The 12,206-nt window shown below is 37.6% G+C and overlaps 1 protein-coding gene across 1 annotated transcript in view; it reads left to right on the forward strand.

The window, feature by feature from the left end:
* RAB11FIP2 (RAB11 family interacting protein 2) overlaps positions 1–11,266 on the forward strand; it is a 33,380-nt gene extending 22,114 nt beyond the window's left edge. The window contains exons 4-5 of the mRNA XM_064663680.1: positions 3,085–3,130; positions 6,788–11,266. Coding sequence (XP_064519750.1) covers positions 3,085–3,130; positions 6,788–7,015 — 274 coding nt within the window. The 3' untranslated portion in view covers positions 7,016–11,266. The remainder of the gene's footprint in view (positions 1–3,084; positions 3,131–6,787) is intronic.
* The last annotated feature ends 940 nt before the right edge of the window (positions 11,267–12,206 follow it).

Below are 12,206 nucleotides of genomic sequence, written 5' to 3' on the forward strand. Positions count from 1 at the left end.
TGGGCAGGTGGAAGGGTGGAAGATTACTTGATTCCTTGAGGAAGGCTACAGGAGCAAGAAGGTGGATGGTCTCTATTCAGGGAGCAGGAAGAGGAGTAGTTCAGTCAGTGTGTGTGGGTTAGAAGGTATGTCCAGGGAGGAGGTGCTGGATGTACCAACACCTGGAGTTACCCACAGGGTTACAGGTGATGAGCCAGGGAAAGCCAGGCTGACTGCAGTTCTCAGAGTGAGTTGGCAGAAAGGCTGTTTCTTGGGAAAGAAACATTATTTTACTTGTAAACTGTGCAAATTTAGTTTGGGCATAATTGAGAAAAAATAATGACAGAATCCTGCCATGCTAGATTTTTACAATCCCCGTTCACAGTAAGCTGCACTCAAAAGAACCCCAAAAACAAAAGGATACTTTTTCCCAAGCTGTGAACATATGAACTTCTTCCATAGCAGAGGTTCCCCACCAGTTTATCAACCCGTGGGGAAAAAAAGAGGAATGGGACTATAACTGGTACTATCACTATGAACTAGGACTGTAACAGGGAAAACTGACGTTGTTTTTTACAGTTGCTTAGATCAGTGATTTCAGAATGCTCTTAGGAAGTTAAGATAATGGCTGCTTGAAGGAGGCTTGTGATGGTTGTACAGCATGTGGGCTGTAGTCCTAGGGGCATGTTTTCTGTAATTATTGCCAGTAATCGAGTGAGAATGGTAACTTCAGGGGTGTATTATTATGATGAAATTGAAATTAAAAAATAAACGCTCTCATTAATTTCAGTGCACCAAGCAGACAACTCCCCCAGCTTAAATGCATTCGTAATTTTACAGTGATTTCTTTTGAGGGGACAGTGAAATATGGGTGCAGTGGTGGGAGTCTGCATCTGCTCACACTCACCTCGGGCAGGGAGCACTGGCAGGAAACCCCGCAGGGCTCAGCGAGGCCAACGAGCTCCCACCTTACTGAACAGACACTTTGGTTTAAAAAAATGTTCTGTGCAATCTCAGCACCTGTTTCTTCCTTGAGAAGCGTTATATTTTCCACATATCTCTTCAAAATATGAGTAAGAGTGTTCATGGGGGTTGGGGGTTTTATTGGGGAATATTTTAATAGTTTTTCATTTTTTGCAAGCGTATTCAAATTTCTTCATGTAAAATACGCAGATGTGCTCTCTTGTAACTGCAGTTGTGATGTCCACAATGTTACAGAAGTGATTGCAGGTTTTTTACTGCTTAAAAAAAAAATTTAGTCCATATTGCCAGTGATTTATATTTGTAATTTTCAAACAGTACCTTTTCATAATCAGAACCAATGCTTTCCTTTTAAGCTGCTGCTATGCAAAAGATTCCTAGGCCTTATTTCACAGAAACTATAAAGTCATTCAAGGCAGTGAAAGATCTTGCTTTTTTGACCTTTCAGAAAGTCACTCAGTTGAGCAGTCAGGCTGTATTATTGTATATCTTGTCTGACATGAGGAAACAGTCCCCAAAGAAAGATATCCCAAATTAACGCCACACTTGGTTAAATAGAGCCATTCTTGGTTTTCAGCAGGCTAATTCAGTGCAGTTCAGCTCAGGCAGTGCTTTGTGCTGGGATCAGGGAAGGCAGCCCTCAATGGAGGGAGTTCATCCCGGGTTTGACACGTGGGTGAGGGGCTGAAAGGAGGGCTGGCAGGGAGGGTCCTGCCTTTGGCCTTGAGACAATACCCCGGGAAAGAGGCCCCTCATTCACAACTGGGCTCCAGCAAACCAGGCAGGCTGCTGGGGAGCACTGGTGCAAACAGGTACAATGGGAATTAGCCCAACTTGACTCGTCAGACACCTCTTGATTTCTGGTTGCGACTGTTCTTGTAATCCAGCCCCTGTCTGATCCCTCAGCCCAGCACATGGTTCACAGGATTTCTGTATGGGCAAAAGACTGCCTGCTTTGGGAATGAAAAATATTGTACAGAATAAAAGAAATGTAAAAAAAAAAACAAACTCATAATATAAACAAAAATTCTTTACAGAAAAAAATCATGTTTTATATTTTACATCGTTTCAGTTTGTAAATTTTTGTCCCTTCCGCTTTTACACCGTGAAATATATGGCTTATAAATTCAGATAACAAAGAGGGATGAGCAGTCACAAAATTCACGTTCCGTACTGTAACCTATCTTTAAAATTTATTTTTAAAAAGTCTGGACATATTTTTGTCACTCTCAGTCAATAAATATCACCCTCACAGCCAGTACATGCAGACTAATGAAACAGTAGATTCTGTGAGGTGAAAGAATGATGTCTGCTCTGTTGCTACCAAGTTAATAGTGTTTGTGAGCCATATCCAGATTTTGAACACACTTTCAGAGCATGTTTTCTGTCCAAACTTTCTGCAGCAAGTCCATCAGAACATAGCAACACTCATTTTTGAAGATCCTTGCTAATAATGACACCAACCTGAGAGACCAGTGGACAGTTTCTTAACCCTGACACTTAGACAGTGGCTGCTTTTATCAGTATCAACAACCTCAGGAAATAGCTTTGCTTTTTGGATATGTAGGATAAAAAGAACTGATTATTTACTCAGTTTTAGGTGTTGCTGACAGAGGGTTGCTTTTCAGCTCTGACTTAAGCTGGTGATCTCACTGGAATTTCCATGGGACCTTTCTCCTCTAGGAGCTCATGAAAGCTGGGAATACATGTTAGTCTGCAGGGTTTGGGGGTTGTTTTTCAGCAGTCTCATCCCAGGGACCTGTTTCTGGGATATTTCACTTAAAGTATCACTTTTTGCTTAGAACCTTAAGCTAAGTCTAGATACAAGAGGAGAGACAGGGAAGCCCAATCCCTGATAGCCTTTCTAGCATTTCTTAATTATTTATTCAGATTTTATGACAAAAAGAACTTGAAAAATACAAAAAATTTTGAGCAAGGAGTACATTAAAACTTCCTTTCATTTTGAATATTTTCTCTTCCTGAGTTCAACAAATCAAGAACATAAATCATATTAAATATCTTATAGCTGTATACCTAATTCAGTACTGTCTTCTAGTAGATGTTTTGTGGTCAAATAAGTGTACACTACTAATATTTGTTTGTTTTGGGTTTTTTCCCCCACAGTTTTCATATGAATCCTTCTGGCATTGAGGATCTCAGGAAAAAATCGGTGAGTTATGAATGTTATGGAAAGACATCAGTAAATGCCAGCTAATTGGTGCTTGACACAATATAACCTTATATTCTTTTTTAACCTCCTATACGGAAATGTTGGGGTTTTCTTCTTTCTCTTTTGACATACCCAGAAAATCTAATTAGAAAATCACAGGCTTAATGGAAATTTGGGAATAAAGAAGAATTTTACACTCAATACACAGAGTACCTGTGATGTGATGATGAGGAAGGAAAAATTTAGGTCTTTGCACAAAAAGTAGGAAAAACAGGAACCAAACTGTTTCTTTGGGGGTGCTTTAGGTGACTAATCTAGAGAAGTAATGGTCAGGTGAGGAACTCTGCATTAGGCAGTGGTGTGTTGATTGACCAAACAGGAATTTACTGTCACTTTGATCAGAGACTTGAGGACAGTCTGTAGATGGCAAATCAAAATGGAAATAATGAGCTGATATATGATAGGATTAATAATACACATAATACATGAACAGCCTCTCAGAAAGCACTAAAAAATAGAAATACTAAAAGATATTATTCCAAGTGCTCTTCGTTCTCAAAGCACCAAGAATAAATTGTGTACGAAGAAAAGACAAAAAAAAGGCATAGGCAGTGTCTTTGTTTGAAGGAAAATGTGGTCTTACTGGGGTTTGTTCTCTGAAGAGATGAAATCTTTATAAGTGGGTTTGTTTTCAATCTTTAAAAATATAGAAAACAAGGTTCACAAGCAAATATGGCTTTGTACTGTTTGTTTTTCGCTGGTTTATGTAAATGATTTGTCATAACAATTGATGTTATTGTAAATGCCCAAGTTTTTATAATGTGAGTTACTGGTGGGGAGATGTCAGAGTATTTGAAGGCTGCCTTTGATCAGATAGTAAACTGAATTCTACCAGGCAGTTACTTAATCTCTGACAAAAAGCGACATCAAAAAAATTGATTTAACTTAGCAGCCATTGTCTGTAAAGTAACCATAATTACAGTTCCTATGTGCTTGCAAATGTACGACTGCAAATCATGTAATTTATTGCTGGTAAAAGCATCAGTTTAATTCTTTTAAGAAATAAGATGTGAATTGTTTTATTTAAAGGATTTAAAGGTGATAAAAGAAATCCTTGATGATTTTTCCTTTGGAATGCCAGCTATCCTAAATGTCAGTTGCAGGATTATGAGGTGGCGCTCATTTCATGCAAAATACAAATGAGGTGGGAAGAAATTATATCTCAACCATAGTTTTGAATGAAACCATTTGATTTTTTTTTAAATATTCAAGATTGCTTTCTAAGGTGTTTGAAGTAATTTATTATTAGGTTCTGCAGTAATAGCCCTCACCAAGTTATTATTTTTCTTCCTTGTGCATATTATTTAGTAATTATGTTTGTATGCCTTCCACTGTGATGCCAACACCTGTCTGTGAAGGCAGTGTTTAAATGGGAGCAGTAGCCAGTTGAAAGGGCAGCGTGAGCTCTTTAAGGCCTAATTAAGAACTGAAAGGAAGATGAAGTAAGTAGGACAAAAGATGTGAAAGTAGCTTAGATGATATTCCCAGAGCAGAATTCCTCATTAGAACAATGAAGAGATGATCAGAGATTGCCTGGCCTTCATTTTATCTAATGCCATTTCCTCTGCCTGGCAGTGTGTACCCCAACAGCACTTTGTAGATGAGACAATAACTTGCATATCTTGTTCTTTAGAATCCTTTTTTTTTCTTAAATAATTCATTATAAGATTAATGTTTTGCGTTTAAATTGGTTTTTTTGTAAGGACACAGGTGTTCCTTATACATTTAAATATCATCTATTGGCTCAAATTGAACGTTTAGAACCTTCTTAATTTGAACAATTATTTATTTCTAAGTACTACTGTACTTTAAGTAGAATTTTCTTGCATAATTAATGTGATAAGTTATTCTCCCCAAAAGATGTGCATGGAGCATGAATATGATACATCATCTTTAAAACATATGTATTACACAAACTTTTCAAGTAAACTTGATAGAATAATTAAAGACATCATTGCATCTTAATTCCTGCTCCTTTGCCAAATCAAAAAATTAGGCAAACTTTGTATTTCAGACATGTAAGTGTTAATGATATCTTTTCCAATGTGTACAAAAATTTAGTAACCCAAGGAGAAAATTTTGCCTCCTTCTTGTAGAAGAAAATCTGTTAAAAATATGGCCAAAAGGTGATTTTTCTCTTCTATACTTGTTGGAAGTCAATTCCTAACGAATTTATAAATTTCATCAGGTTAACAGTTTTAATAAAGTGGGAGCTACTGATTACTTACAGTCCTGTAACTTGGTAAGTTTGAAATACTGAATGCACGTACATAAACATGATATGAATTAAATGGAGGGAAAAACCTTTAAAAGCACCTATTTTTGAGAACTGCTGCTAGAATATAATTGATGGAGAGAGGCTGATCTGTTGCACTTCAGCCTATTTGCAGAGCAGCATCACTTTTAATTGGGTGTATTGGAAAACTTTGGCCATCTGCGTGTTTGAATGGTTTGACATATGCCAGGGTGCAAATATGGAGCTGTGTGGAAGGAAAGGGAGTGGAGCATGGAAAAGGAATGGGTATGACTTTATTATGCACTGTGCTTCTTAGCTGTGCAAGCTTTATATTTTTTAATGCTTCTACTGTAAATAAAAACTGTCTTGTGTTCTTCTGCCCTGTTAGAGCTGCAGGGCTTTTTATGTTCCATATCTTCTAAATGTTTCCATTTCTGGATGAGACAAAACTTGCTGCTTAGCATGTCTAGCAGTGCTAATACTTCTGTAAACCAGCTCTCACAATCTTTTTTCAGTTCTACATTTCAAAGTTGTTCATTGTCTGGTTACGTAAGGTCACAGCTCATTCTTGACACAGAATAAGACATTCAAGTTTATAGTGGTTTGGATCACATGTTGCCCTTTGTTAAGAGGACTGACTCTGCTAATACCTGCACTTACTGAGTCATCAGAAATCATTACAGAAATAGTGTTCCCTGCTGCTTAATTCTGGGCCCCTCCTGCTTTATGGCAAGCAAGGAGCAAGCAAGGTCTTTTATAAGCACACATTTCTGGTTTCAGTGCTCAGGTGAAAATAAGATGCAGCCTTTTACCTTCACCTGAAATTAAAAATTGGAAGTTTTATTATGTGATTCAGAAGCCAAGGCCTGGAGAACCACTGATGACTAAAAATAGAATATGAAAGACAGATGAGGGCTGATGCCATTTAGGGCTGAGTAAGTGCTTTGCTGTGATGTGCTCCCAAAGCGAGAACTCGGGGAAGTTACAGCAGGACTTGAATTCTCAGGGCTCTTCTCTTGTTCTTCAGTAATAAAGGTTACCACAGAGTTGGTTTCCCAGAATGGACCTGCCATTCTTGTGGTCACTGCTCATATGGTCATTAACTGTGTGTACACCTCACTGAGAAGAATATTTTTCTGAGATGACAGTGTGGGATTCATCCATTGAGCTGTGCAGCCTGTCCCTGGTGTCTGCTCCAGGGGGGTATGGCAGGGAAAAGATCTGGAGCAAATGGAGGTGTGTTGTCTGAAAGGAGCTGCTTCTGTCAAGAGCTGCACATGAGAAATGTGTGAAAAGCAACAACCTATCAATTTGCTGAACTATTTAATAAAATCTGGTGTTTTTTCTAACCTTCCCTGCAGGAAGGAAACCCTTTCGATGCCACTGCTGGGTACCGGAACCTCACCTACGAGGAGGTTCTGCAGGAGCTGGTGAAACATAAGGAGCAGCTGAGGAAGAAGGACACCCACATCCGTGAACTGGAGGACTACATTGACAACCTCCTGGTGCGGGTGATGGAGGAGACCCCCAGCATCCTCAGGGTGCCATACGAACCTTCTCGCAAAGCTGGGAAGTTTTCCAAAAGCTGAGGCAGCGGGGCTTGGTGGAACTGCCTGCTGAATGCTTTACTGAAGGAAATCACACTGCAAGATTTTGACTTCTCTTCATTCCTTTTCTCTTAAGAAATTCCAGGAATGCCTTCCAGGGAGAAGGGGCAGTGGCGTGGGGGTTTTCTTTTGTTTTTTGTACTCCAAACACTAGCAGGGACTGCCAAAATACTCTGTTAAATTACCTGAGGAACTTTTTTTTTTTCTTTTTGAAAACACCTTTAGGTACCGAATACTTAAAATAGAGTTAATAATACACATTAAATATGTCCATGCAGTTTATATACATAGTGTTCCCCATGTGGCAGTTTCAGCTGGGAAGCCTGTGCTGTTATGGGTGTTTTCTTGAATGATTATTGGTATTAGGCAAATGTATCTATTCTTTTATTCCAGCATGCCACCAAGACCACTGTTTTCAGGCCAGTGTAGTAGTATTCTGCTAAAGCTAAGTGTGGTTTATTGCAGTGGAGTGTAGGGGCTAACAGTGATGCACAATCTTTGCAGAGTAAATGCTGTATTCTATACAATGTGCTTCTTCTATAACAATGTAAAAGAACCTGTGCCACTTCTGTACTGGCATATGCTGGAACCAGTTATTTTACACATAAATGCTGAATTTTGTGTGTAATGAGTGAACTTTGGTGGCGAGCTCATGACACAAGGTTGTTTTGAGGATCTTTTTGTATGAAGTTGCTGCATGCCTTTTTATGTGCTAAAGTCCTTTGAACAGTGTTAATAGAGTCAGAGGTAGGACTGGAGAGAAGTATGGAATAAAAATACGAATACTTTTGTTCAGTCAAAGTCTACTGCAATGAAAATGTAGCAGAAATGGAGAGGCTGACTTAAATAGACACGATAATTCAAAAAATGTAGAACTGACTCAATGTAAAGTTGAGCTTTACATGATATATGTCTTAACTTTTTAAATCTTATGACAATTAAGTATATGCCTTTAGAAATAGGCCATGTTGCTTAAACACATATAGAGTACTTAGACCTTTCATTAAAATATCTGTATCCATGTAAATAGTTCTAAAAGTCAGTTTTCGTTGAGGCAAATGAAAGAAGAATGTAGTAAATATCTTCCTGATCATTTAATAATTGTTTATGGAATGACATATGAAAATGGTATCTGTTATTCAATGAATTGGCAAAATATAGTGATGTACATGTAATGGGGAAATACTGTAGGAGAAGAATCCTCAAAATATTGTCAGAAGGAGATTTTAATTTTCATTTCCTTAATAAGAATCTCAGTTGGATTGTCTGTTGCTGTGAAACAGTAAGATAATATTAACAAAAAAGTACAGAGAATATTTTAGATCTGGGTTTAAGAAAACTGTCTTTTCCTTTTCTTTTTCTTTACTTGATCTGTTTTTTATTTTCTTACAGCACCATGAAATGATTGTTGATGAGGTGGCAAAAAAGCTTGAAATTAAATTCCAATTTTTTGTTGTTGTTGTAAAAGACTTAAATATACTTTCATTTTTAAAACTGCAAAAATTGGTAATATCTTGAATAACCATAAGTGCAAAAGTTGTATGTGAATGCCTTTGACGCCGTTAGTATTGTATGGCAGCACAGAATTATTCCTGTTAGGGAAAAAGCTTCTTTGTACAAATGTTCTCAGATTTCATTTACCTGTTTGGGGCTTGTTCTCCTTTATTTTCTTCTTTTATTTAGCAGCTACCTCCCACCCCCCTAGTGCTGTCCCTGAAATCTGTGCAGCCTGAGTGTTCCAGCCCTGCCCACATGCAGAGCTCTGCACTCAGATGTTGGTGGAGCAGAGACCTGCTCACACATCTGGCACTTTGTCAGCCTGAGGATTTATCAAGCTGGGTACCTCATAAACCACATGAATGTTCTTTTTGACCCACTGAAGATCCAAATGACTGTAAATTTGTTGTAATGTACTCCAAGTGCCAAAGGTTCTGTGCTGGGTTATGGTACGTTTGCTGTTGGAGCTTAGGTTTTGCACTCAATTAGATTTTCATTTCCTAATTACACCAAGATGTATTTCGGTTACTCAGTATTTCCATAAAAATTCTCAAACATTTTCAAATGCTTGGCCCAAGCAAGTGGGTTTCTCATGTTGATGGGGAAGTGTTGTGCAATTGTTTGGAGTTCCACAGTCATTTTCAGCTAACTGGTGTGAGACCATCTCTAGTACCTACACTGCTTACATCAGACACACTAGTGGGGATTAACCAGTAAACTAACCACAGAATGTGCTCCAATGACTTCTCACATGCAAGCCAACTTATAATTATTAAAATGAAACTCTACTATATTTAGCACCTCTGAAATCGCTTCTTTTAGAATGTAAATGTAGAATATCAAACTGCATAATTGACTAAAAGCAGATCATTTGACATATTTGCATACCAAGAATGATAAGCAGATTAAAGGTAGCGAAAAGATCAATTTTTGTGCATTAGTGAAGAAATTTAGTGAAGCTTTCAATGCACTATCTAGTCTGTATCTGATCTGCATGTTGAATAAAAGCACCTTTTGTTTCTAACAGAAAGGGGGGGAGAATGACAAATGCAATTTAGGAAAAGGTAAAATTATTTAGGGAGGCAGAGTGGGACATTTACAACTATGAAAATATTTTTGTGGAGTTCTTTTGGGTAAAGATATAGGCTGCTTTTGGAGGAATTCTTGAAAGATTATATACACATTTTTTGTTTAGTTTCTATATTTTGAGATTATTTTTGAAAAGCATCTTCACCCTACATGTGTTTTTTGAATCATGCAGCTTTCAAAATAAAAGATTTCATGCAGAGTAATTTATATGTTGAAAACAAAGAAAGTTCTGTTTCTCCCATAGAATAAGATTGTCAACTTTCTTACACATCATTTTAAAACCATGATAACTTGCTACTTATAGTCAGTTTTTCTTGCCCTTTAAAATGTAGGAATGAAAATTTTGAACATCTCCATATTATTTTGATATTTTCTCTCAAAAATTAGCATAGGAGTTCATCCATGCATGCACTATACTTTGAAATTATCCTTTGAAACAGCTCTGCTCATAGCCATGTGTTTTGGTTACTTTAAAGGACAAATATGAAGGCCATACTTTATTGTTGTAAGCAAGAAATTTAAACTTTTTGCCATTCAAGAAGGTTGTTTTATATTTATGTATGTTACCCCTTGCTGCTGTATTTTATGTTTAGCTTGGTTTTCCACCTACTAATGAATGTAGCATTCTCCCTAGATTATCCATAACTACATTTATTGCTGTTGGCTCTGTGTCAAGAACTATTTGTAGTTTTCCAGCTGTGAAAAATGTTGCCTTGCATTTAGAAAGGTTTCATGATTTGGGGACCTAATGAAAATCATGCTCATTAGCTCCTGGTCTGCATTTCTTTCTGCCCAGGATGCCCTTTCCTTGGTGCATCTTGACAGGAGCAGAACTGCTGTCTTAATGTGTTTACTGCTGCACTGGAGGGTTATTTACACCTCCAGCTTTAAAGATTGTTGTCCTACATCAGCTGTGTAAAGTGAGCTCATGCTTTCTGCTCTTTCTGTCCCCATTGCTGCTGTAGGGTTGGTAGAGGCTTTCCCAGGGGGGATGTTTAAAGCAGGGTGACCAGCTTGAAGTACTTGGTGAAGGATTCTAGTGCTGCTGTGTTGAGGATGCTGGATGTAAGGGGCTGTCAGCACTTTCAGCAGGAAACCCTGTTTTCGGGGATCTGTAACTTAAAAATGTAGATACAGTCACTGGAAGTACTTAATATGCAATAGGTAGCACTTTAATGTGTCTGTGAAGGGTTTGGAGGTCTCCTAGAGCGCGGTGGGCATTCGCTGTGTCTGTTATAATTTCTGTGTTGAAGAAGCCACTGTATGTTACAAGTGGTAGAGCCATTCCTGTTCATCCTAGAAGCTTCCAGATGTCCTGTATTACAATGTACTATACAAAGCTGAAGATCCAGGTTCTATAGCAAGTCTGTGAAAGATACGAGCATTACTTATGACTTAAGGGTTTATTTTGTCTCGTGCAATCAATGGTAGTTTGTCTACATTTAATAATGGTACAGAATCACAACTATATGCACTTATGGGAACTATAAACTTAGAATGCATGAAAAACTTTATTTTTGTTTCATTATTGCAAGTTCAGATCCTTTAAATTTGATTAAAATGTTATCTTAATATTTTAATTTTTGTTCATTAAATAAATATTGCATGTCTAACACTAATAAAGCACCACAATGCACTACCACAGTATTTCTTGAATTGTGATATTAATCTGTGTTATGCAAAGCATGTAAGTCCTAAGCTGTGCTTAAGTGTGTGTTTGTAAGAGCCATGCTGTTAAGGCTCTCAGACCACAGAGAGGGGTGTTTCCTTAAGGACAGCTCTAAATGAATATCCCAGATGTTTGCAGGGTAGCCACTAAAAAAACTCCATATTCTTAAATGTACTAATCTGTATTATCTTTTTTCATATTGTACCTGCAATCCTTTTAAATGCACTATTCCTGTGATTCCCTGGGTGTGTAAATATTACCAGGAGATCTTTGGCACTGCATTTAGCATGAGGACAAGCACTTCAAATTTCAGTATGGAAAACATGACACATATTTCTCTTCATACTTGACAGAAAAAACCCGGCCAGAATGACGGAAAACTCGAGCATCCTCCACCCCTGCCCTGCCCCGTAGGTATTTTTTCAATGTGCCCACAAGTTTTTCAACACACTTTTCCCCCCAAAAAATAGGCTTTTACCTATCTTCTTTTCCTCTTCTGTGAAGCAGCAATATAAGAGCCCAACATGGCTAAATAGCCTCCAGTTTCCCCAGCATGGAGTTAGTTTTTGAATTTTTATTATTAACCATCTTGACCCCCTAATAAAGGTTTTCAAGGATACTTTAAATACAGTTTAGCAGTTAAAAAACTCTTGAAATTAGATGTGTCATTAAAGACAATTCGCTTCTTTTATGAAGCCATAAATATTTACTCTGAAAATCAGGATTTCATTTCCATATTTTAAGTTGTTTAATTTGTTTTTATGGGAGTGTTGTGCAAGTTCTGACTGCAGCTCACTTGGGATACATTGCCCTTTTGTGTAACACTGGGCATGCTTGTAAAGTTATAAATAATGATGATGAAAAACAAATCTCATCTCTTATTCTGCATTAATGAATTAAATGTTGGATTATTTTGCT

This window comes from Pseudopipra pipra, chromosome 8, assembly GCF_036250125.1.
Source record: "Pseudopipra pipra isolate bDixPip1 chromosome 8, bDixPip1.hap1, whole genome shotgun sequence".
Taxonomy (NCBI): Eukaryota; Metazoa; Chordata; class Aves; order Passeriformes; family Pipridae; genus Pseudopipra; species Pseudopipra pipra.